The following is a 23,561-nucleotide window of genomic DNA, read 5'->3' on the forward strand; positions in this document are numbered from 1 at the left end:
AACATCGCATTCATGTCATGCACAGTTGGACCACTTCCACAGTGTGAGTGGAGAATATTTTGTACCATTATTAACACATGAATTGAATTATATATGGTCTAACAAAATTTTGGCCCTATTAGAGATTTTCTTGCCCAATTTTAATGAATTTTAATTAATCAATTAGTTCATTAATTATTAATTTATGTGGGCTAGGTTAGAGCAAGGAAGCTTTAAAGAAGAATCCCACCGACGACATCTTTTGTTTTCCCACTCCCTCCAGAAATTCTTCCCATCTGTCTCAACACCCTCCAAAAACACCGTAGTGTATATGCACGCACAAGGAGAAAAGAAGAACACCATTGCAATAGTCTCCCTCTTGACAATATACTGAGTGATCGACATGGGGAATTGCCTCTTCGGAGGCTTAGGAGAGGCTCATCAAGAGATCGTCAAGGTGGTGGCGCCCAACGGGGGCATCATGGAGTTTTGTACCCCGGTCGCCGTCCGGTCCATAGCCGACGAGTTCCCGGGCCACGGCATTTTCCGCGCGCACGACCTCTTCTGGAACCCACTCCCTCTTCACGAGGAGCTGGTGGTAGGAGAATCATACTACTTGCTCCCCTACGATGGCGAGGAAGACGATGACAAGACGCGAGATCATAAATTGTTGTTAGGTAACGAGGTCGTGAGAGCAGGACATGTCCGGTCCAATAGCATACCGACGTCGCTCGTCGCGCCGTACCGGATGTCGCTGGACTACCAAGGCATGTTGAAGAGGTCGTACACCGAGGTCTTCGCTAGGGATAGTGGCAAGAGCAACAACGGGGTTTGGAAGGTGAAGCTCGTGATTTACCCGGAGCAGTTGCTCGAGATATTATCCCAGGAAAGCCGGACGCAGGAGCTGATCGAGAGCATCAGAGCCGTGGTGAAGTGCGGGAACGGCCCGGTATCCGGCGGGTTCTCCGACCAGTGGAGCCTCCCGAGCAGTGCCAGCACGAGTGGTTCCTCTAAGACCGAAGGCCTTGTGGATATTTAGTTGGAACTGTAGGTCTCAAAACTTCCTTTTCTTCCTTGACTTGATGTTCTGCTCATAGTCTATTGTCAAGTTGAAATTTTAGTCTTTCCGGTTTACCAAAGGGCATAGAAGGCGCTTCGGAACGCTATAGGTCGATCTCACGCGTTTAATGTTTTTAGTTTTGCGCATACCGGATAATTATCGAGTCTTATGGTTGGACCAAAGGCAAATTGACAAGATTGGTTGTAATTCTGGAGGGAAAATTGCCCAAAAAGTCCTAAGCTTGTTGCTCTTTTGCCAATTCAGTCTCCAACATTTCGATTGTGCTAATTGAGTCATAAACCATTTTGCCTTTTACCAATTGAGTCCATCGGAAATCGCTGACGTGGACGCCGGCCGTCCTACGTGGCACAATCGACATTGAAGTAGACATTTTTTAATGATATTTTAATGTTTTTTGAAATTTTTTATAATTTTTTTTTGGATTCAGGCCGGCGACCCTCGCTGACACTGGGTGAGGGCGTCACGGCCCTCATCGGCTCTGGGCAAGGGCTGTGGCCAACGAGGACCGGAGCGAGGGGGTCGCGGCCCTCGCCGACCCTGGGCGACCCGCCCTGAGCGAGGGCTAGGACACCCTCGTCCACATCAGCGATTTTCGGTTAAAATTAGCCGGATGGACTCAATTGGAAAATTATGAAAATGTCTAGGACTCAATTGACATAATTAAAAAGGTTGTGATTGAATTGGCAAAAGTGCAATAGGTTTACGACTTTTTAGACAATTTTCCCTAATATTGGATCAAGGAATTGGCGATTCTACGGTATCCGTGGACTGAGCGAAATTCAGCTAAGCCCTTGGGTCGTTCAGGAAGAAAAAAGAAAGAAAGGAAAGGCGATCTTCTATCATGTGAAATGACGTACAGTTGAACTCCAGATCTGGATTAGGTGGGCTTGAGTTGATAAGATAGCCCAGTACAGAAAGACTTATCGGGATTGAGCTTGCATGGCTGGACCTCAGCCAAACATCCTCATTACCACAGCTAAATACTTCTGATTTTTGTGCATCATCTTAGGTTAATCACTCTATGTTTGATCGAGGCCCAAAGGCCCCCACATAAGCTCCGCAGGACGGGGCGAAACCCTAAATTACATAGTAATTGTTCGTGATACAAACGCACCTATCCGATCTCGTAAGAGTTAAGGAATAAGACCTCGACGGGGACGGGCTCCGATACATGTCAAATGTAAAAATCACGTAAAAGTATAATTACCTAACCGATCAACGCACATCAGCATAACCTTCACCAATATAAATCTCGCCCTGCCTTGATCAATTTCCCCATCTCCATTAAACATCTAAAGAAAAACACGAGGTAAAGAAAGTGATTAACTAATTAATTACAGGCACCTTATTTTGATTTAATTGCGGTTAAATCATCTTTAACACAGCTCTAATCGATTCTCTCAGTTGGTAAAGATGGGGCCTCTACACAACCATTTAGTGTAGAGCTCACGTCGAAGATCGGAAGATTATATACTTAGTAATTAGTATGCCGGGTTACTCCAAAAGCTTAAATTTGATGCGTGTAAGTGATAGAAAGATCGAAACTCGCGATATATAAATGATAGAACAAATATATATTGGTAACAGGCCCTGTTAACTATTGACAAGGTTTAGCTCGGGTTGGATCGGTGTTATTTACGATTTTTTCCCGATTGTCATCGCCATTTTCATATATTTTTCCATACCATCTTTACTCTTTTCTCTACTTTAGATGTACTAGCTAGGCTTATGATGAACATTTGAGAATCCACACACGTATGAGAATCAAGAACGTAAAATCTACCGGCTTAAGAAATTGACTTTGATGAAGATATTGCCTTTTCGATACAATATGAGGGTCAAGAATATGATCGTACCGGCACGAGCATTCGACTTTTGATCAGGATATTAATTATTTTATCGAAAACCCTAGCCTAACCTTAGGACATATAGCCAATTAATCTCGCCCACCGGAAATCCTGGCTCTCTCCTTCCCTATCTCCTCGATTAGACTAACATGAGGTTACGAATGAGAGGTTTCAATCCCAAATTCGTGGTTATACACCCAAGTATGATGCGAAGGTGGCAACGGAGAGAGCAACTTGGATAACATTGACATCAATATAATAGAAGGACCTAAGTGCAGAAGGTGAACGGATTGGAATTGGGTGAAATCGCAAAGTCTGGACGGACCGCGTTGGAGAGGAAGTTCACGCTACAGACGGAGTGGATACAACTCCATGTATCTAGGAACGAATACCCCAACTCTAAATTAGTTTGATTCAAATTCAAATTGGCGCTTTGGTGATAATTATCAAATCAATCTTCGATCTGTTGAACGGAAGCTAATTCAGTTCTAAACATTTTAATTTTGCCTATGTAGTCCGAAACATTTCCGCGAAATTTTTGTGCAGTACTTCCGGCTATTTGCTACCGGGAATTGCTAATGTGACATCCAATTATCGCCAGTCGTCGTACGTGGTGTGCCGACATGGACAATTTTTACTCGAAACAATGTCACAATTTTTACTCGAAACAATGTCTTTACATGGATCGCCACTTTAACAGTTTATGATAGGAATTGATTCAATGACTATATTGGAATTTCGTGTATAAGTTTAGGATTAAATTGCTAAGTTTTAACCAATTTTAGACCTTCGGAATCCATAGAGACATTCTGGAAAAGTCAGAAATAGGGTTTGCCATTTTTGTCCAAGCAGAGGAATTGTCGCGCGAAAGGTTTTATGTATTTTGGACAAAGTCCATCTATTAACAGCAGAGAAAAGACAATCTGAGCTATGGCCAGCCTATGCAATGGTTTACTTTTGACCCATTTGGATTGGAGGACTATGTATAAGTGTGTATCAAAGCGAGAAATGAAGGCGGTTGATGAGATTAAAAAGCTCCTAAACATGTTCTTACTTTGCTCGTGTTTATGCTTTTAGGAAAAATGTTGTGTGATCCGAGTGTATATTCTGAGAGAGCGCCGGTTCGATCGATGTAAGAGAATATTTCAAGTGTGTATAGACAACTTGTAATCCCTTTCAAATGGTCTCAAGGGTTGCATCATTTCAAAGGTCTATCACCTATTCAAATAGTATAAGTTTTGTTAAGCACTACCCGGCGGAATGCCTAGTACCTTCACTTGGGAGGTCGTCGAGAGACGGCCTAAGTTCGGCCGTATTCAATAGTTTGGACCCACTTTTACAAAGAAATCACTTCCTAAGGTATTGGTTGTTCGCTTGTCACCACAACGAAAGAATTTCATCCTCATCGCATCGTCCCGTGGAGAATTGGTACACGCCCTCTTGAAAGTGACATAGATCGCATCGCAAGAAAACGATTCCGGATATTTTAAAAAAAGGAAACCTCTCGGAATCAGAGAGGTCAAATCATATGTATCAGCAGACAGGTAGCACCCAGCGCAACACGAAACAACACGCTGGCGCTGTTTAACACTGATTGAGAACTCGTTTGATCTATGCTTCGGAAACTTGAAACATCCCTCATCTTTGATTTACAGGGAGTTCACCATTAGGAAGCAACCGCACCTTCAAAAAAATTGCAACAAAAATGGCACAATCCCAACCCAAAAAACGATCTGGCGCCCGATCGAATGAACGAGGTCGCAGATCGTAAAGATCTTGGGGGTTGGTATTGAAATTTTCTTTACGCTTCCGTTGACGCGCCTCTCAGCAACTGAGGATACACAGAGAGACGCAACGCCTATCGAAAGCGACCCAAAATACTCACGCATCTAAAAAGAACACAGGCAGAGCATCAAAACAAGGGAAGATTAGTGCTGAGAACGAAGAAGATCTATCCTTCATTTCTTTGATTCCTATTCGCAACATCGATCAAAAAAGCAGAGAAACCGAACACGAAACCATAACATCACCATAACCATAAACCACGACGACACCGGGACCGGATCCACCAAAGCCCTCACATCACAAACGCGAACTTGAAAGAGAAATTCAAAGCAGCACCGACAGACTCAGTTCCTCCAGTCGCCGCCGGAGTCGCCGCCGCCCCTGGAGTACCTGGATCCACCACCGTACCCGCCGTCGCCGCGGTCGCGGCTGCCTCCGTAGCCGCCGCCGCCTCCGTAGCCGCCGCCTCCACCACTGCGGCTGTAGCCCCCGCCTCCCTCACGGCGGCCGCCTCCGTACCCGCCGCCTCCTCCGCGGCTGAAGCCTCCGCCCCCTCCGCCGCCGGAGCGGGACTGGGCCTCGTTGACGGTGATGTTCCTGCCGTCGAGGTTCTGGCCGTTCATGCCCTCGATCGCGTCCCTCATCGCCTTCTCGTTGCTGAAGGTGACGAATCCGAAGCCGCGGGACCTCCCGGTCTCGCGATCGTTGATGATCTGGAAAAGAACAGACAAAGAAAGAGAAAGCAAGGCAAAGCAAACAGGTCAGATCCGGGGGCCAAAGAACGCGTCGGAAGAGAAAGCTGCGCTATCGATCGATCTTCCGTCTCTGGTGAAGAAGATGAAGATGGACGTACCGATTCGAGCCACAGTAACAAAAATTTTTTCAAGAGTAGTAAGGGCAGAGAGCATAGGATCAAGTAACACAAACAGATCAGGATCAGATCAGATCGGATCGGGAATCGATTCGGATCGCGGTCAGATCTGGATCTCCTGCTGCGACAAACGGACCTTCGAGTCGAGGATGTCGCCAAACTGGCTGAACGCCCTCTCGAGGGACTGGTCGTCGGTGGCCCACGCGAGACCGCCGACGAAGCACCTGAACTCAACCTCTGCTGAAGCCATTGAGAAACAAAACGAAGAAGAACTCTAAGAGAGAGAGAGCGAGAGAAACGAAGAGCAGCGGTTTCTAGGGTTACCACCGGGGGCTAGCAATGAGATTTTTGGAGGAGGGGAGGGCTGGTATTTATAGCGGACGAGGCGGAGGGGTGCGCACTGCGCATCGTGGGGTTTGTATGCTAACCATGGTTAGCTTCCTGTGGTTTGTTTGGATGTGGATGAATGAATAGTCGGGTCTAGGGATGAGTGAGATCTCGAGAGCGATCAGTTCCGACGTGGATAAGGGTCGGGCCTGGAACTTATCCTGTCAAGATCGATACCCGGTTTTTGGAAACGGGAACCGGCCCTGCTGGTCCGAGCCGGTACTAGGATCGACCCGGCAATCGGCCGATTCCTTTTTTTCTTTTTGGGGGGTTTCATTCTTTTTTTAATATTTCTTGAAAGGGCATGACAAATTATTGATGATACGTTACATACATTACGTATTAAGGATGTTCGAAAGTTAACATGACCCGATTCTCGTCTCGATGCACGCGCCGTGAAATTCGCCTGGAGTTAGTCCCGGTTCGGCGCGATTCGACCCGAGCGATTCCCGAGTAGAATTGGACCGGTCAAGGTTAGTTTAGAAAATTCGAAACCGGGAATTGGACTGGTACCCGCAGGAACCGGCCCTGAACCGTTCAGCCTGATTGCCGAGTTGAATCGGACCGAATACTTGCCATAAGAAAGTAAATCTTACTTGCCATAAGAAAGTAAATGTGCTGGCTTGCCAAAAATAGAAAAACAACTTAATGGGGAATTTACCAAAATGTGCCTATGAAATTAAAGGAAAAACGAGAACAAGGGAAGACGTTTTCTAAATTTGGAAAAGGACGATTATAGAGAGTTAGTTATGAAAGTTTTTAGAAACAATCGGAACTGGGTGGATTTGATGTGGCATGGACCTTTTTTTTTTTTATTTTACTAATAGACAGATTTGGAGAAAGTACATTGGATAAATTTCTTCCTTTAATACCTCGGCACCTCATCGAATAATAACTTATGACGGTCCATCATCACGTCGATCAACAAGTTGAGTCAGTTGCCGAGGGATTTATCGTTAATGATACGTAAGATAGATTTCTTCTCACTCGTAAGATTAGTGCAAGCATTACGAGAGAGATTCAAATTAGATTTTAGCAAGTGACATAAGAATGTAGGATACTTTCTTGACAATTATCTTGATCGTTCTAAATATGTTACCGTTAGTTTTGTCTTTAACATATCATTAGAGCTTGCCACGACGATAACATCGGTATATAATGGCATTTTTTTTTTTTGACATTCGAGATTGAAATATTGCATCGCATTTGATGACCCGCCTGAGGTTTTCGAATTAGTGCGAATGGGTACATGCTTTCATAACAGATCTATTCTCATTTCAAAAGCGAATTGACATTCTTTTGACGACCTACCTCATGTCCTAAAATTCACTAATAATCGTCAAAGTGACAGGTATAATTGATCGTAACTGTATAAAGAACGCGCGATATGTAGGTCACGTCTTTTCTCAATTGAGGGTCCGCCGCTAAAGGCGATCGACATGGTGGTTAAAGAACTAAACTCGGCAATCTCTCGATTACAATTTAATTTGTTTCACGTCTCCTCTATCGAATTCGGAATGAGTTTATCTCACTAATCTCTCGCTTAAAAAACAAAAGCAGAAGAAGAAAAGAAAAGAAAACGCACGGAGGAAAGGAGGCTTGTCACTCGCTGGTTCCAGGACCGCGATGTCATCGCGCTCCCGTGCGCCATTGAGAACGCGACACGTGTCCGGAGCCGACCGGAGCGGCACCCCTGGCTCGGCTCGGCTCGGCTCGGCTTGTCCCTAACCCTGGATTACGAGTTAGCGAGAGAGGAACGAGGCGGCGGCCGAGTTGACCAGGCGTCCACGCTAACCGTGGTTAAGAGAGTAACCGAACCAGAGGAGACCCCGGGGAAGGGGCCAGTGGGGGGATCGGGTGGGCCCCGGGGGTCACGTGACCGCTGCGATGGTGGTGGTGGTCCCCCCCCGGTGAAAAATATTTTTAAATTCAAGCCACCGCGGGGGGGAAAATATCTGAACGGCGCAATTACGTACGTGCCCCTCGTGCTACTACCCCTTACCTTCCGTCGTGTAAGAAAAAGCGCGCCGCGCGGGGGTTTGCGAGGAGCTCCCCCTTTTGTCTCCCCACTTGCACTTGATGATATTATATTTATACATAGTGAGGTGTTATTTCCAAATGATGTTTGGTCTAAACCCTTACATTAGATGCCCTTTGGAACAAAAATAATTATAATAATAAATCCCGATAATTGGCAGTAAAGTTTAAAAGATTTTGTGCGTCGAGACTTTATTTTTCTTGTAGAAGAATTACGGTACTTTACGACAGCCGATGGATCACAGGACTGCCCCTGTATAGGAGTAAGGCTTTTCTCTTCCCGTCTCGAGAGTGAGAAGCCTGAAGGCCTCTCCAATTTTCGAAACTGAGCAGGGAGGAAACCGTAATTTCTCCGACTTGTTTGGGATATGCACTTTGTCTAAAGTTTCCGTTTATCTTATTTGTGTACATAACAAGATGAAGGGAGGAAATCGAGAAAAAAACGCCAAAGTTTAATTTCCTTCTTCTTTTTTTTTTTTAATATTTCCTCCCATTATTGGGATGGAAAATTAATGGTGGGGCTCAAAGTGATTCCTCCATCTTTTCCTTCCACTTTCCATTTTTTTTTCTTAGTCGGTCCAAAATATAAAGGGTTCGCGAGGAAAAAGCTAGCCAAACATTATAATAAGAAAGGAAATCTTAAAAAATCTCGGGTCCATACCGATTCGCATCTGTCCGTTTTTGGAAATCTACGATCTGCATCTTCAAACAAAACTCCAATATCTTAAAGGGCTTGTGTATCGAAAAACAAATCAGAGAAAAATCTTTAAATGATCGATTCGCGATACTCTCGCTCGACGTGTTTGAATGTTACGGATATCGAGCGAGATCAATACGGAACTTGCAAAACATATTAAAACAATTAACAAAAGAATGACGAAAAGCCATGATAAATTGACGAATCCAATTTGAAAAGATGAATGGTGACTTTACATTTGAATGGATTATTCAAGAAATTATGGTTCTAACTTGTACTTTACGGTCAAAATATTCAATTTAGTTGGCTTGTTCAGTCTGATTTTTTGATTGCATCAGCAAAATTACATTAAGACTGCGTTTGGTAGTTCGGATAAAAAAATTGGGTAGGATGAAATTTAATCATATCCCGTGTTTGGTTCCTGCCCAATATAGGATAAAGTCGGATATAAGAGGCATATAACCCGGATAAAAATATCTCATGCAGTATGTGAGATCAACTTGGATAGAATTTCTTATATCCGTTGTACAAAAAACTATTTTTCTTGAATAGCAAACTTCTCAAATTAAATGACAAATTTTCATTTATATCTATTTCTATTGTTATTTATATAATTGAATTTCTTTCTATTCTATTATATAAACCGTGTATATATCTAATATTTATATTTATTACATATCTAGGTATATTAGTATTTCAGGTATATTAGTATATTTAATTTATAATAAAATTTTTATAATGGAATGATGTAAGGGAATAAAAAAGAAATAATAAGAGAAAAGAAATAAAAAACAGAGAGGGAAAATAATAAAATAAGCAAATAAAAACTAAATAGGCGAGAGAGTCGAAATAACTATACTTTTCAAAATCATGAAGCTAGGTGGTCATGTTTTCACTCTCTTACTGGATTTGGCATTTGCTGGTTGATCTAAGCCGTCGGTATTACTATAGCTTGTTTACATTTATTGACGTCGCAGTCAAACTTATGGCTCTATAACGTGCAATGAGCTCTTTTGCTATTTAAGATTTAGATCATATAATAATTATAGATCGATTGCAATGAATAGTAAAAAGAATCTTACCATATTCGTTTGTGCATTTTCAAGTTCGTTTACACTAATATGCTGATCATACCAAATAATAGACATGATAGGATAAGAAAATATTTGACTTTATTATTATGATTCACCAAACAGCGGATAAGATATAACAAGATTTATGGATCTCATATTCTATCCTTTTCAGAGTGACCGATCAAACGCGGCCTAAATCGACGAAATAGTACGCTAGAGACGACCTCTGATCAATGATGATAACCCAAGGTGATAAGCAGCCTCAGATATGACTAATTAAATGAGACGATCATATCTGCACGAGATCTTGTATGCTGACCGGAGAACAGACATTTGTGTCGTTGAAACACCGAGAAGCCGAGAACGAGGAAACCACGTCGGTCGGATGATATCCGTCCCAAAAGAAGTGTTTATCAGCATCGGGGCACGGGGTTAGCAACGGGACGCACGGCAAAGTTCCGTTTATCCACGTTGTACAGCAAGCGTTTCTCGAGTCCGTCAATCCTGTTTCAAACACGAGCTTAATCTCGGTTAGGGATAGATGAATGTAATCTTAATCACGGCAAGCCCTTTTCTCGATTCACACGAGTTTGAGTCCGTACCATAGTTGGAGGGATTGAGTATTGCATCGTAGCAAAGCGAATTCGCTCTACCGAGAACGAACATTGATCCCGCGAGACTGGTTGTCATGTTCTCTAGCATCGGTTGAAGCATTTGATTGAAGTAGGAAACTAGTAGGTTCGATCCTTCGTCACATACTCCCTCGTGCTTCGATCCCTTCGCGATCGTTGGGATGCACCCGATCGGGCCAATCTCGAAGACAACAAACTTTCTTGCTCCCCTATTATACAACCTCTGCACATCCGTGGCTTCTTCAAATCGAAATCGGCGGTCGATTACCGAATCCCGTCTTCAATATGCGCGATATGATAAAAACAATGTATAATTGTTCGTGTTCCGATAGTACCTCTAGATGCGGAGAGAGCGTAGCGACGAGGAGCTTCGCGAATGGCTGAGGCTCGTAAGTTCTGCTCGTGTTGTAGATCAACGGGTTGAGGTAGTTGAGGATGTAGTCGTTGTTGCCGATAAAGATGGTCAAGATCGACTTGGCCAAGTAGCCGGAGAACTCATCGGAGCTCTTGAAGAGTCTCGGTAGATCATTGACGGCGGCGCTCTCGAACAACCTCACTTGCTCCTCCAAGCTAAGACACTTGCCCTGCCAAAAAACAGCTCCCATATATGATGCGTTCCCAAAGCTCAATCCAAAGCTGGTTTTCGCGACGGTATTTTCTCTTCTCTTTTCTTGTCGTGTCCATGCGAAACTTCACGCGCATTTCACACGATCAGGGTTCTCAGAGCTCGATATCATTTCATGCACGGCACGCACGATGACATTTTGATTTCGAGACCGGTTCCCAATCCGGATTTCGCGCCGTTTACTTGGTCAACGAGCACTCCAAATATCGCTTAGCACAAGCCCCCAAATAGACGTGCGTCGGACACAAACATAAGTAGAAGCAAGTTAGCAATAGAAAAGGGAGTGGATGGTAAGGAGCTCGTACCGCGAAGTTTCCCGTTTCAGGGAGGATGCCGCATCCCCCGGACGCGAAATTCAGTCCGGTGGTCACTGCTGATTCCTTAAAACTCCTGTACATTGGAGGATACGGCAGCCCCAGCAATTCAGCTAATAAATCAAGAAAGATCAATGAGAACATGTTGATAAGAAGCAAGGATCAAAAAAATTGCAAATCCAAACCAGTTCCGAGCGATCAATATGGTCACGATGATGTCTGGTTCGTAATTAAGGAGAGAAAAGCGTTCGAAGCCGAGAATCGCAGCTTGGGATTCCGATACGTACCGAGGCAGTCGGGGACGGTCCTCCCGTTGGTGAATCGCCCGGTGACGCCGCCCGAGAAGTCGTCTCCGTAAGGGAGATAATTGGCCTTGGCAAGGGTGGGGAACTTGTTGTTGTTGCCGTTGTCGACCAGCGAATCCCCGAAAACGTACAAGGCCGGCGCGAGCGGGCCAGGAGATGGCGAGCACGCCACTCGCGTCTGAAGCCGAATCGCCGCGAGCAGAAACGCGGAAAATGTAGAGACCAATCTAATCCTATCAAGTGTTCGGCGCACCTTGGGATACGATCGAAATCCATGCCCTTCGCCAATCGCATCTTCAGGAGCTTTCATTTCGGCCTCTACCTCTCTCGTTTGATCAATCATCCGATACGCATGCTTATATTGTTCGACATGGTTGCAGTAAAAAAGGGATGTTAATTTGAGGGATAAAAAATTGAAGGACGTGGGGATTCGTTCCCTAATACGGTGAATTTTTCCTTCTCTGGATTTCATTCTCTGTAACTAAGAACAGCTAAAGACACTCGTAACTTCAAAACTCTCAAAATTCCAAATTCCAAACGATGCTCTCGCTCTCTCCCCAACTCACCAGCACCACATCAAACGATCCTTGCCTGCGGTCGGGGAGGGTCGCCGGTCGGTCCTTGCTCAGGCCGCAGCGGCCCTCCCCGGTGGCCGCCGCCGAGAGATCTCGACCCCGGTGAATCAGATGGTTACAATTGATTAAGGAGAAAGCAGTGGGTACTTTTTTTATTTTTTTATTTTCATGCGAGGGTGATGGTGCAAGTTATGGAACATTTATAAAGCGAGACAAATGACGCTTTTGGCTTTAAATTATAGATGCTTAGTTGTAAAAGCAATTTACATGGGGAGACATATACTAGCTACTACGACTTTGACTCTAATACGCCTTAACAATGGAATCACTATTGCTGCGAAAGATGGCATTTGAGATGTCGATGTGGACGCAGTTGCGGATGACTTTCCGGAGCGTAAGCTGTAAGCAATAGCCCTAAAAGGTGGGGTCGGAACAAGAGTACATGCGTCATAATTGACCAACCATAACTATCGATTTCGGGAGAAATTATTCGGGTGTTATTCTAACTGGGGATGTTCGCGTAGAGGAGCTTAATGTCGTGCCTAAATTTGGGGAGTCCATTTGATGTCGTTTTTCAGTTTTCGAACAAGTAGCGCTCGGGAGTTTTTCGTCTCTTGATTGCCAAGAACAATTTTGGATGGAGGATTAACGAGAGCAGATTTGGAATTCGAGTAAAAAGTGATGGTTTTTTATGAGACAAAAAAAGTTTAGGATAGATTGGGCCTGGACTTAAAATGAAGGATTTTTAATGGCACAAAAAAAAGTTTGGAGTAGATTTAAGACCGAACCTAAAATTAGGGATTTTTTAGGATATTAGGCCGTTATACCCGAGTGGATGTTGCTCGCGGATTGTTCAGATCAAGCTTATCATTTCCAAAGGCCTAGAACGAAATGGTCGCTAATGCAATGGAGAAAATGGTGGGGGAGTTGTACACACCCGCCGCATGATCCAACATCTCCATAGTTTGTGCCAACCAGATGATTAAATCTTTTAAGGTTTTGATCGTTACGGCCAAAGGGGAAGCCATCTTGATACATTAAGATTGGTAGATTGACTAAAGTGTCTACCTACTCCCACTTCATGAAAGCTCGGGGGTCACGCGACACCGATAAGGTCCAGTCGGGGGTAATGGGATGCTGGTCAGATCTTGCCTGGGTTCGCGTAACCCCTGTCAGATCTGGCATGGGATCGTGCCGTGCAACTCTAGTAATGACTTGCTTGCGAGTCGTGTGGTGATGGCGCCTTGCCTAGGGCAACGTGACCCCAATGAGCAAGGAAGATCTCAACTGGCAACGTATCGGCGCGACTACCCCCGACGAGCAATCGAGCTAGATCTTGCCTCAACTGGTCGCCTTGTGTCATGCTACCCCGACATCCGGTTACTTAGGGCGCGAATGGTAACCATTCTGCTCCAAAAATCAAATTCTTGCCAGAAATTGATTTCCGGAATTCTTGCCAGAAATTGATTTTTGAAGGAGAAATCTGTTTGATAAAACATGATTAATTCTCGCTCCAGTAAATTGATTTCGAAGTAAATCTATTTTTATTTTTTTATTTTTTTGGGCACCTCAAAAAAAATAAATTTCACTCAAAGTGGGTGCCCAAAGGTATTCTAAGCCATTTTGTGAAGTTTTGAAAATTTTAATTTTTTGATTTTTTTGGGCACCTCAAAAAAAATAAATTTCACTCAAAGTGGGTGCCCAAAGGTATTCTAAGCCATTTTGTGAAGTTTTGAAAGTTTTGATTTTTTTATATTTTTTGAAAAAAATTCACCAAATTTCCTATTTTCCCGAAATCTGACTTTTTTTTATTTTCTAGAAATTTTTATGAATTTTTCTGGAATTTTTCAATTTTTATGCATTTTCTGAAAAAAAAAATTAGTGAGAAAAAGAGAGAAAATAGGGAGAATGCATTCTGGAAGAGAGAAGCTACAAAAAGTAGCTTCTCTTTTTCTTGCCCAAAACTCATTCTGGAATAAAAAATGCATTCTGGAATCAAGAATGCATTCTGAAATCAAGTATTTTTAATAAACGCATTTTTATTCCAGAATACAAAAATTGCTCCAGAATGCATTTCGAAATTTCTTAACAAACGCATTTTTATTTCGGAATCCATTCTGGAGCAGAATTTCTACTCCAGAATGGATTCCATGCGCGCCTTTAAGATCCGGGGACTTTGGCCACGGCGCGACTGGGTGAGGGTCTCGAAGCTGATGTAGACTCGTAGACAGTATGCTCTTTTTTTATATTATTTTTTTTCATTTTAAGTTGCTTTGTAATAAATATTTTACTAGGTGCTTATCAAATTCAATAGAACCCATTGAGTCAAGCCCGAAAGTTCTAAAAGTCTAAAGTGTTACGAAACTCACTCAACCACTCCCACTTCCAAGCTTTTCTTTTTTCTAATAAAGAACTTTTCCCTGTATTTGTCTATTATTCTAACTCAATTGTCTAATTTTTTTTTTTATGTACTGGACAATATTCGACCCCGCATGGTGTAAACATAGTACATTTCAGGGTATTATATAAGAGTACAATTTGAACTCAACATATAATTATCGTGCTTCGATTTACATTATTCTTGTATATATATGACTTTTCCTGAACGAATGTGCACCGATAATTTCTTGACATCAAATTAATAAAGTGTGCCCCATAGTTATTACTTCGGTATCAAAAATCCATATTAGCTAATGTTTTGTGTTCGTTTGGTATATTTGAAATCATCCATGTATTTTCAAACTTATCATGCAAAAAGGCGGTGATTTGTTATCAGAGAAAGTAAAACTAGCAACTACTTCCAACTCGTAGAATTCCATTTTAAATAAGTGATTTTTCGAACTTCTTTCATATTAGAAAATTTTTGTTCAAAAGATCAATGAGAAAAAGTAAATGCTTAATGTATATCCAATCATCTCGCCGAAAAAGAGAAGAATTGCGTATGTTTAATAATTGGTAAAGACAGGAACGACGAATAAAATGAATTCATCACATAGTTATTATTCTCTCCTTATTAGATGTTTATTGAAAAATTACTAGTGATCCAACCATTGATTGAGAAAAATCTTGCTCAAATAATTGTATATCGCTATTCTCATCATGCAAGCAAACGAGCATGCACGGCGAAAATGTACATGCAATTTTACACAGCAAGACAGACCCCCTTAAGATCCTTCATCACTGTTTTATCCCGAGCGTTCCAGCTTGTACCTCTCAAGCTCACTCCTGTGCCTCAACAAAGAAGATAAGAGAGATCGGTAAAAGACGCAACTTTGGTGATTGTCGTAGCGAAGGAGGAGAAATATGGAATCGCGCTGAAAATTCAACCATCAAATTTCGGAATCGGGGTTGTTTTAAGTAGCTGTCTTCAGCTCAGGTGCTGCGGCAGCGGTGGCGGCCTCCCCGTACACGGGGTGAAGCGTGTGGCCATCCTTTGGAACGATGTGCACCCACTTGCGCCCGCTGAGCTTGTGCTTCTCAAACTGCACCGACCCTTCTTTCATCGCGAAGAGGGTGTGATCTTTCCCCATTCCGACATAGTTCCCAGGGTGGAACCGAGTGCCCCGCTGTCGAACAATGATGTTTCCTGGTATGACTCTCTACAGAGGTATCGAAAAGAAAAATTCATCACAGAGAGGATAAGAAAGACCGATGGGCTAGATACACTTCTTTTACCACCGGCTGTTCAGATAAATTTTGCTACTTCCATTTCATATTGTGGTCCTGCAATTGCTGAATCAGTAGTCACTTACCTCTCCACCAAACTTCTTTACTCCAAGATTCTTCGGTTTTGAGTCCCTTCCGTTCTTTGTTGATCCAGCCGACTTCTTAGTGGCCCAACGCCTGAACAGCAAACTCAATCCTCCGCCAGATGCATCTTAAGCCAACAGAAGAAATTAATGCAATTAGCAAATCGCAAGGCCTCTGCAAGTGCACGTGTGAGAGAAAGAGAGGGGGATATCTACCACTGGCGCTGTTATAAACTGAGACGCTGGTGGTAAGCTCTTTGATACTAACTCTCCTACAAAATGATGCTGCGAAGTTCATAGTCTTGATCTTCACACGGTTCCAATTAAACCCAGAAGTTCCTGCAACAGCATAAAAATGTCAATTGGCCAATGCTGATTAACCAAATATTCCCCAAAAGGAAAAGAAAAAAGACAGAAATTACCTATGATTCCAGTTTTTTCTGATAAACAATCTTACTGGATGATTGACACATCATCTAACTGCAATCTGACTATCCTAAAAGCAGATCAGGAAAATAAAACTAACACCTAAGTGCCATGTTTAAATTTAACTAAAATGTAATGCAATTCTACAAATCTAACATGAAACCAATGCAGATAGGTAATAAGGATGCTCTGCATTTATTGAGATCACTTAGGCCCACACAAAACATCGCCCGAATGATATCAACAACTCCCCATCAAACTTGAACCAACCGCGACTCAGTGGTCAAATCCGAGGCGTTAATGGTTCGGCGATCAAACCCAAAGTAATGGAGTTCGATATTTGATGGTTCGGGCCTAGTGTCTACCCAATGAACGGGTTCATCCAACTTCACACTAAACACGCATGTCACTATAGCCTAACATGAAACATGACTAAACAGAAGTAAAACTAGTGCAAAAATACCAAAAACGTCATGCATGTCAATTGTTCGATGAAATGCCACATCTCAAATAACAAAGATACCAAGCAAAGACATCCAGCACTCATGACCTATGTCTAGCTCATGGAAATAATGCCTAAACTCGCCAATATTATTAGGAAATTAATTACTTGCTAGTACATCTTCATGAGCAATTAAGGCAACACTTAAATGGGACGAAGCTTCCTATGTTTCACAATCAATAAGGGACACCCAGCAAGTATCGACAAACAAAGCCCACGATTTGCATCAAAAAATGATATCGAGCATACTAAAATGATGCAAAACCAATAGTACGTCGATATATTACCATGAGCAAGTCAAATAACACTCAAGTGAGAATGCAATTCCTTTAATTCACACTCAACCTAGACTGACCAGCGAGCATGAGGTTGTATCCAATGTACAAATGGCACAAGGAACAGTGGGAAATCAACAATAAGTTAGCATGGAATCGACCGAATGCATTTCTATGCTTAAGTACATGCCTATGTCAGTCAAATAACTTGTTAACAAAGCTAAACATTCTTCAATGAAAGCATGAACAGTCTTAACCAGCAAGGTTTCAGATCGAAGTCCACATATCCAAGACATGAGAATGCAACAATTCAACAAGAAATTGACACGGATTTAACATGAAGCTTTCCTTCATGAATGTATATAAGACATGCATGGATTTGGCAAACAAAATTGACATGACTATAGAACTGTTCATTCCTGTATTAGTATATAGATTTACATGACCAAATTGACATGCAAACCAAGCTGAATACCCTTCATTAAGATCAAAATCAAATCTGGACGGCATACATCTCCATCATTTTTAACATGTTTAGGGGGATGCTATAATATAATGAGAAATGGACATAGATTCCACATAACGCTTCGTACATGAACGTACGTGGGTGGAAGATCAAAATAAAATGTAAAGGAGACCCAACATTCATCACATCAGAGAAAAAATGACAATGAACAGCTGTGCATGTTATATACAAATTGTATTTTAATGGCACAAATCCCATATTCAAGAAATTTTATATACAAGAGGGGTCCTTAGCTTTGACGTGAATGAATGAATTTCACCTAGTCATACAAGTCACCTCAGATGGCATGGATGAACAAAGCCAATTCGGTGTCCTAAACAAGTTATGTCGGCTCAAGATAACGAATGAGACAAAACAAAGATGCTTTCATCCAATGAAAAAGGAGTACAAATTGACATATCAAGGGTGAATTTCGGCCAAGCACTAAAAAGAAACATCTAGTAATCAAATCGCAACACACAAAGTGAAATCGATATGCATAGAGGAAAACCATAACATGTGCAGTAAAGACTTTAGTCCTAGTGATGAGCATGAGCATGAGTAAAGACAGCGTGACAAAAAATATGAGCAAATGTACAAAAAGGTAGAAAGCAGCCATTAACATTAAAATTCATACCTTACCAAAAAAAAAAACATTAAAATTCATAGAATGCGCAGCAACCGTTCGACAAAATGCCGCAACCAGAACAAAGTAGTCATATTCAACTCATAAGCGCTCGCAAAGAGCAAAGACAGCATGCCTATTCATCAACACGTATTCACAGAAACTCATCTTAGTCTTTTTACGCACAGAGGGGCATTGAACATCAAACATAACGCACACATGGAGGCTATTCAATCGATACATTCAGCAAGACGCAGCACACATAACCTCAAATGGCTACTAAATCGCTCACGGACAGAACGTAATCTCCGATAAACTGAATTACACAAGACCTATCCATCAACAACCCAGTCAGGAATTTCGTCGAACAGATTGTAGCCATCAAATTTACTCTCGGCTATTTCACACATACGGGGCATCGCAAGATTGAAGCTGCGAGGTCACGTCACGATGCGCGCGAGAGCAACGCGAAGCCCCGCGGGACCTTTTAATTTTTCTACTACGAACTAAACTCGGAATCCCCGGCTCGTAACGAAAGAGCAAAGCAGAGAATCGCGCCTTAACTAACCGGTAGAAAGCACCACCGAGAGAGCAAAGATTAGCGAGCGTCGACGAGCCAGAAACCGAGGAACCGAGAGGAAGAGCTAAAGCTACGAAGATGGACCGGATCGAAGGGATGAACCGGACGCTATGGAGGAGAAGTTTGCGGCGGAGCTCCCGAGAGAGATGAAAAACGACGTTCGGGGGAAAATAATGACATAAATGACGTATGAACTTTGATTTATTACGCAACGTGATCTCAGAATTTTTAATTTATTTAATATGATTTTTGAATTATCAGTAAATATTTAATGTGATCTTTCGACTTACTTATAATGACAAATCGGATATCATTCGATAACGTGAATTATTATATGCTGAGTTGGATTTATAAAAATGGCACTAGGTAAATATTTACGAACAAATTAAGATTTGAAAATTGAAAGGCGATTTTTTTGTCATTTTGCCCCCATCGTTTTCTAGAGAGCCCCAAGTCTGTGAATTTGAGCTTTGATTTTCTACAAAAGACGAAAATGCGACAAAAAGAAAAGCCCAGAAGCCAAACTCAGCCCAAACAAACCTTTAAAGTCTCCTTCTTCTTCCTCTCGCAACAATAATCGTGAGTTTGTTTTTTGCTAGAACAATAATCGTGAGTTAGAGAAGAGAGAAAGCGAAAATGGAGACTGGAGAGTGAGGGAAGGAAACACGAGAAGGAGAAAGAAGAAGAGGGTTCTCGCATGCGCACTGGAGAAGCCATGACGAGTAGGATTAACTTCGTTTCGTGTTACCCGGTAAGATTCGAACCCTTATTCAATTAATCGAATGAATTTTCGTAGTTAAGTGGTAGATTTAAATATATTTGAATTCTGAATTGCTAGGTTCAATCTAGGAGTTGTTTAGCTACAAAATCATGTGTTAATGATAGTTTAGGGTGTAATTGAGCCGTGAGATTTTACAATAGTTGATTTGAATTTTTTTTTTGGCTAGAAATATAGTTGATTTGAAGTTACGATTTGGCCGGAGTGAATTTTTGAATTTTCTAGCATGCTTTTGGAACAAGTTACAATTGTATATGGCGATGATTTTCACTCGCCTCCAGCCATCTTTAGGGTTAGTGAAATTTAAGATCTTTTAGCATTTCGAAAGGGATTTCTTTTGACAGTAACGTTGTTTGAATTGGAGTTTAGTGGAGAGAGATATGATGCGGCTGAGTTCATTGCGTGAGTGGTTGTTGTTGCATAAAGTAGAATGAAACCTGGTTGTTGTCGTTCACTGCAACAAAGTGGCCTTTCGTAGGGTCCTCCTAAGGTTACTACGATGTAAAAATTTCATGATGAATTCATTCGACACGATGGATAAAATATATTGCGTGTCATTCTTCATCAATATTGAAGCTTTTAATTTCTTTGCTCATGCACTCACACGAACATTGTTTGAAAATCATTATATGTATGCTTAGGATTTTTATTAGGGGTGATCGGTCCTAATAGGGATAGGTTCTAGGTCTGGAATCTGAAACTTACCCTATCAGGGTTGTCACCCAAATTTTGGAATTGAGAACCGACCCCGTTGACCCTAGAATCGGCTGAGGCTTTTTTTTTTGTTTCATTTAATTATATATACAATGTGCATGTGTCAAACGTGAATAAAATTCTTACTGCTTGGGGATAATATGTCAAACATATCCAATTCAACAAATATTTTCTATTTTAAAAAAAAGAGTAAAAAAACCAACTTAGAGTTAGGAGTAAACTAGTTCAAAATCGATTCGATTCCAAGTTCTACCCTGAACTCGGCCTTGTAGGTTCCATGTTCAAGTTTCTTAGTTATAACCAGTGGGTTCTCCATATTTAGAATTAGGAACCAGATTGATCCCCTTGTGAATAGACTGTGAATCGGCCGAAGAAGGAAAATTCAGGTTAGTTCCCGGATTGAACTGGCCCAATTGCTCACCCCTAATTCTCATTATTGTCTAATCTTATTTTCCTTTTTTGTAAGTTATATATGGAACCTCGAACAAAACCTAAAGAACAAGACAGATCCAAAATTGGAGAATCAGCATAATGTGTCACAAGTTTCCATGCCACAACCCCTCAAAAGGGACCAAAAGTTGTTTGAAGAACTAAAGAGAAAGTGATGTTTCTCAATTCCTTGATTGATCCTGTTTCTTTGACTGGACCCCTCCATAAAGTACTTCAAGCGAATGTCTTTAGACCTTCCCATTCATATTTGGCCACGACATTACTAAATCAAAATATAAAACTTTAGTGCTTCATTATTTTTATTTTCAAGAATGCAACCATCACTTTGTCACACCATATAGAAACATCGACATCATGTCATGAACAGTTGGACCACTTCCCACAGTGTGATTGCACCATAAAACTTTGTACTTACATAAACACATAAATTATATACACTATAGAAAAAGTTGGCCCTATTGGCAATTTTCTTTTCCCTTTCCCTATCCTAATTTTGCTTATTTATTTATGTGGGCTAGGTTAATTAGAGCAAGGAAGCTTTCAAGAAGAATCCCACCGACGATATCTTTTGTTTTCCCTCTCCCTCCAGAAAATTTTCCCCTCTTTCTCGACACCCTCCAAAACCCTAGTGTATATGCACACAAGGACGAAAGCAGAACATCGTTGCAGTATTCTCCCTCTTGACAATATACTGAGTGATCGACATGGGGAATTGCCTCTTTGGAGGCTTAGGAGAGGCTAATCAAGAGCTCGTCAAGGTGGTGGCGCCCAACGGTGGGGTCATGGAGTTTTACGCCCCGATCGCCGTCCGATCCATCACGGACGAGTTCCCGGGCCTTGGCATCTTCCGTGCGCACGATCTATTCTGGAATCCGCTCCCTCTCCACGAGGAGCTGGTGGTAGGAGAGTCCTACTACTTGCTCCCCTATGACAATGGCGACGGTAGCAAATCACGAGATCATACATTGTTGTTGGGCAACGAGGTCATGAGAGAAGGCCATGTCCGGTCCAGTAGCATACCGACGTCGCTCGTCTCGCCGTACCGGATGTCACTGGATTACCAAGGCATGTTGAAGAGTTCGTACACCGAGGTCTTCTCTAGGGATAGTGGCAAGATCAACAATGGGGTTTGGAAGGTGAAGCTTGTGATTTGTCCGGAGCAGTTGCTCGAGATATTATCGCAAGAAGGCCGGACGCAGGAGCTGATCGAGAGCATTAGAGCCGTGGTGAAGTGCGGGAACGGCCCAGCATCTGGCAGGTTCTCCGACCAGTGGAGCCTCCCAAGCAGTGCCAGTGGTTCCTCTAAGACTGAAGGCCTGGTGGATATTTAGCTGGAATTGTAGGTCTCAGACTGCTTATTTATTTATTTATTTTATGTTTAGCTTGCACTCTATAGTAAGTTTAGTAAAAAATCTTTCTTTTTCCGGTATACTGAGGGCAAGGAGGCGCTTCAAAACGCTATCCGTCAAATCTCACGCATGTAATGTTTTCGATTTTACGCATACCGGGTAATTCTCGAGTCTTACCATTGGACCAAGGACAAATTGACAAGATGGTTGAAACTTTGGATCAAGGACTGGGCGATTGTATGGTGTCTCTGAACTGACTTTGGGAATTCAGCTAAGCACTTAGGTTGTTATAGGAAGAAAAACAAGGAAAGGGGATCTTCTATTACCTGAAATGATTGGATACCATCATGTCCTTAAAATGCTCAATTTCGGGATCACCGGAATGTAAAATACCTAGAGGGTATTTCCTTTCATCAGGAAAAAAGAAATATTTGGTGAGAATTGGGGGAGTGAAATATGCGGGTACCGGCACATTGAAATAAAAAACGTATCCGTGAAGTCCGTCTCAAAGGATGAGGACGGGCTGCAAAGGTCCTCGTAGAAAAGCTTGCTTCCCCTTCTATATGATGTCTCTTAACTGACTTTGGGAATTCAGCTAAGCCCTTGGGCTGTTAAGGAAGAAAAACGAGGAAGGGGGATCTTCTATTATGTGAAATAATGTGTAGTGGAACTCAAGATATGAATCAATTGGGCTTTTAAGTCAAACTGGGACATTCTCAAATTGATAAGACAGCCCAACGTATTGGGTCTTCGATTAAATTCTCATTTAGTAAAGTTCTCCTATTCCTTGGATGTCTCATTTTAAATTGGGCTCATGATTATGGGAAAGCCCAGTGCAGCATAGACCTATTGGATTAAGGTTGCATGCAAGACCTCAGCTAAACATGCTTATTGCTACAGCCAAGTACTTGATTAATGAACTCTGGATGATTTCAGGTTAATCACTGTATGTTTGATTGACGCCTAAAGGCCCACGCCTATTAGACTTCACAAGCAAGGCAAAAACCTAATTACAAAACATCGTTCATGATATAAACGTACCTATCTAATCTCCTAAGGCTATATCTAATTGTCCAGACATGGGTCTGAGATAGGATAAGATAAAGTGAGATTAGAAATTCGCTAGACTGCAAAAAAACCCATCACATTTTTTATGTGACCAAGATAGGATTGAAAATCCCCTACTTGAGCCTGCTGTGACGTTTTAGCAAATCCACAAAAACCCAGATAATGGTCTCTTTTTGGAAGGCCTCTTTACTCTATACGCAACCTACGATTTGTGTCCACACCGCCATTATGTCGTCCAGCAATCCAACCCTCTCGTCCTTTGGGATTAGTCCAAACAGCGGAGCCACGATGCCAAGCTAGATCATGGCGGATGTGTTGAGCCCATAAAGAGA

General features: G+C 42.1%; 5 protein-coding genes and 1 non-coding gene across 8 annotated transcripts; 2 read left to right on the forward strand and 4 right to left on the reverse strand.

Annotated features, from left to right (window-relative positions):
- The first annotated feature begins 221 nt into the window (after positions 1-221).
- Positions 222-1,145, forward strand: LOC115691273 (uncharacterized). Its single transcript, XM_030617871.2, has one exon. It carries the CDS (start codon positions 383-385, stop codon positions 1,016-1,018), a length of 636 nt encoding a protein of 211 aa, XP_030473731.2. The 5' UTR covers positions 222-382; the 3' UTR covers positions 1,019-1,145.
- A 3,288-nt stretch (positions 1,146-4,433) lies between these two features.
- Positions 4,434-4,585, reverse strand: LOC115691298 (small nucleolar RNA snoR137). Its single transcript, XR_004006965.1, has one exon. It is a non-coding gene; the product is annotated as a small nucleolar RNA snoR137 (small nucleolar RNA).
- A 257-nt stretch (positions 4,586-4,842) lies between these two features.
- On the reverse strand, positions 4,843-5,882 carry LOC115691275 (glycine-rich RNA-binding protein 7). The gene is made up of 2 exons (XM_030617873.2): positions 5,700-5,882; positions 4,843-5,405 (listed from the first exon to the last, which is right to left on the reverse strand). Exons 1-2 carry the CDS (start codon positions 5,811-5,813, stop codon positions 5,037-5,039), a joined length of 483 nt encoding a protein of 160 aa, XP_030473733.1. The 5' UTR covers positions 5,814-5,882; the 3' UTR covers positions 4,843-5,036.
- Positions 5,883-9,955: 4,073 nt separating this feature from the next.
- On the reverse strand, positions 9,956-11,997 carry LOC115691292 (GDSL esterase/lipase 7-like). The gene is made up of 5 exons (XM_030617891.2): positions 11,616-11,997; positions 11,320-11,441; positions 10,725-10,973; positions 10,360-10,612; positions 9,956-10,261 (listed from the first exon to the last, which is right to left on the reverse strand). Exons 1-5 carry the CDS (start codon positions 11,974-11,976, stop codon positions 10,047-10,049), a joined length of 1,200 nt encoding a protein of 399 aa, XP_030473751.2. The 5' UTR covers positions 11,977-11,997; the 3' UTR covers positions 9,956-10,046.
- A 3,261-nt stretch (positions 11,998-15,258) lies between these two features.
- Positions 15,259-19,001, reverse strand: LOC115691276 (uncharacterized). Of its 3 annotated transcripts, none has more exons than XM_030617875.2 (4): positions 18,859-19,001; positions 16,174-16,296; positions 15,961-16,085; positions 15,259-15,807 (listed from the first exon to the last, which is right to left on the reverse strand). In XM_030617875.2, the coding sequence occupies exons 2-4, from the start codon at positions 16,253-16,255 to the stop codon at positions 15,562-15,564; spliced, it is 453 nt and encodes a 150-aa protein (XP_030473735.2). In that variant the 5' UTR covers positions 16,256-16,296; positions 18,859-19,001; the 3' UTR covers positions 15,259-15,561. The 3 variants fall into 3 exon arrangements, with proteins under 3 accessions (XP_030473735.2, XP_030473736.2, XP_056173583.1); XM_030617876.2 differs by lacking the exon at positions 18,859-19,001 and having other exon boundaries at positions 15,259-15,433; positions 15,536-15,807; positions 16,174-18,284; XM_056317608.1 differs by lacking the exon at positions 18,859-19,001 and having other exon boundaries at positions 16,174-18,281.
- Positions 19,002-21,177: 2,176 nt separating this feature from the next.
- LOC115691274 (uncharacterized) lies at positions 21,178-22,365 on the forward strand. The gene has a single exon (XM_030617872.2). The coding sequence runs from the start codon at positions 21,517-21,519 to the stop codon at positions 22,141-22,143; it is 627 nt and encodes a 208-aa protein (XP_030473732.2). The 5' UTR covers positions 21,178-21,516; the 3' UTR covers positions 22,144-22,365.
- Positions 22,366-23,561: the final 1,196 nt, after the last annotated feature.

Source organism: Syzygium oleosum, unplaced genomic scaffold (genome assembly GCF_021117445.2).
Source record: "Syzygium oleosum isolate NSW1041296 unplaced genomic scaffold, Sole_v2.1 Sole_v2.14, whole genome shotgun sequence".
Lineage (NCBI taxonomy): Eukaryota > Viridiplantae > Streptophyta > Magnoliopsida > Myrtales > Myrtaceae > Syzygium > Syzygium oleosum.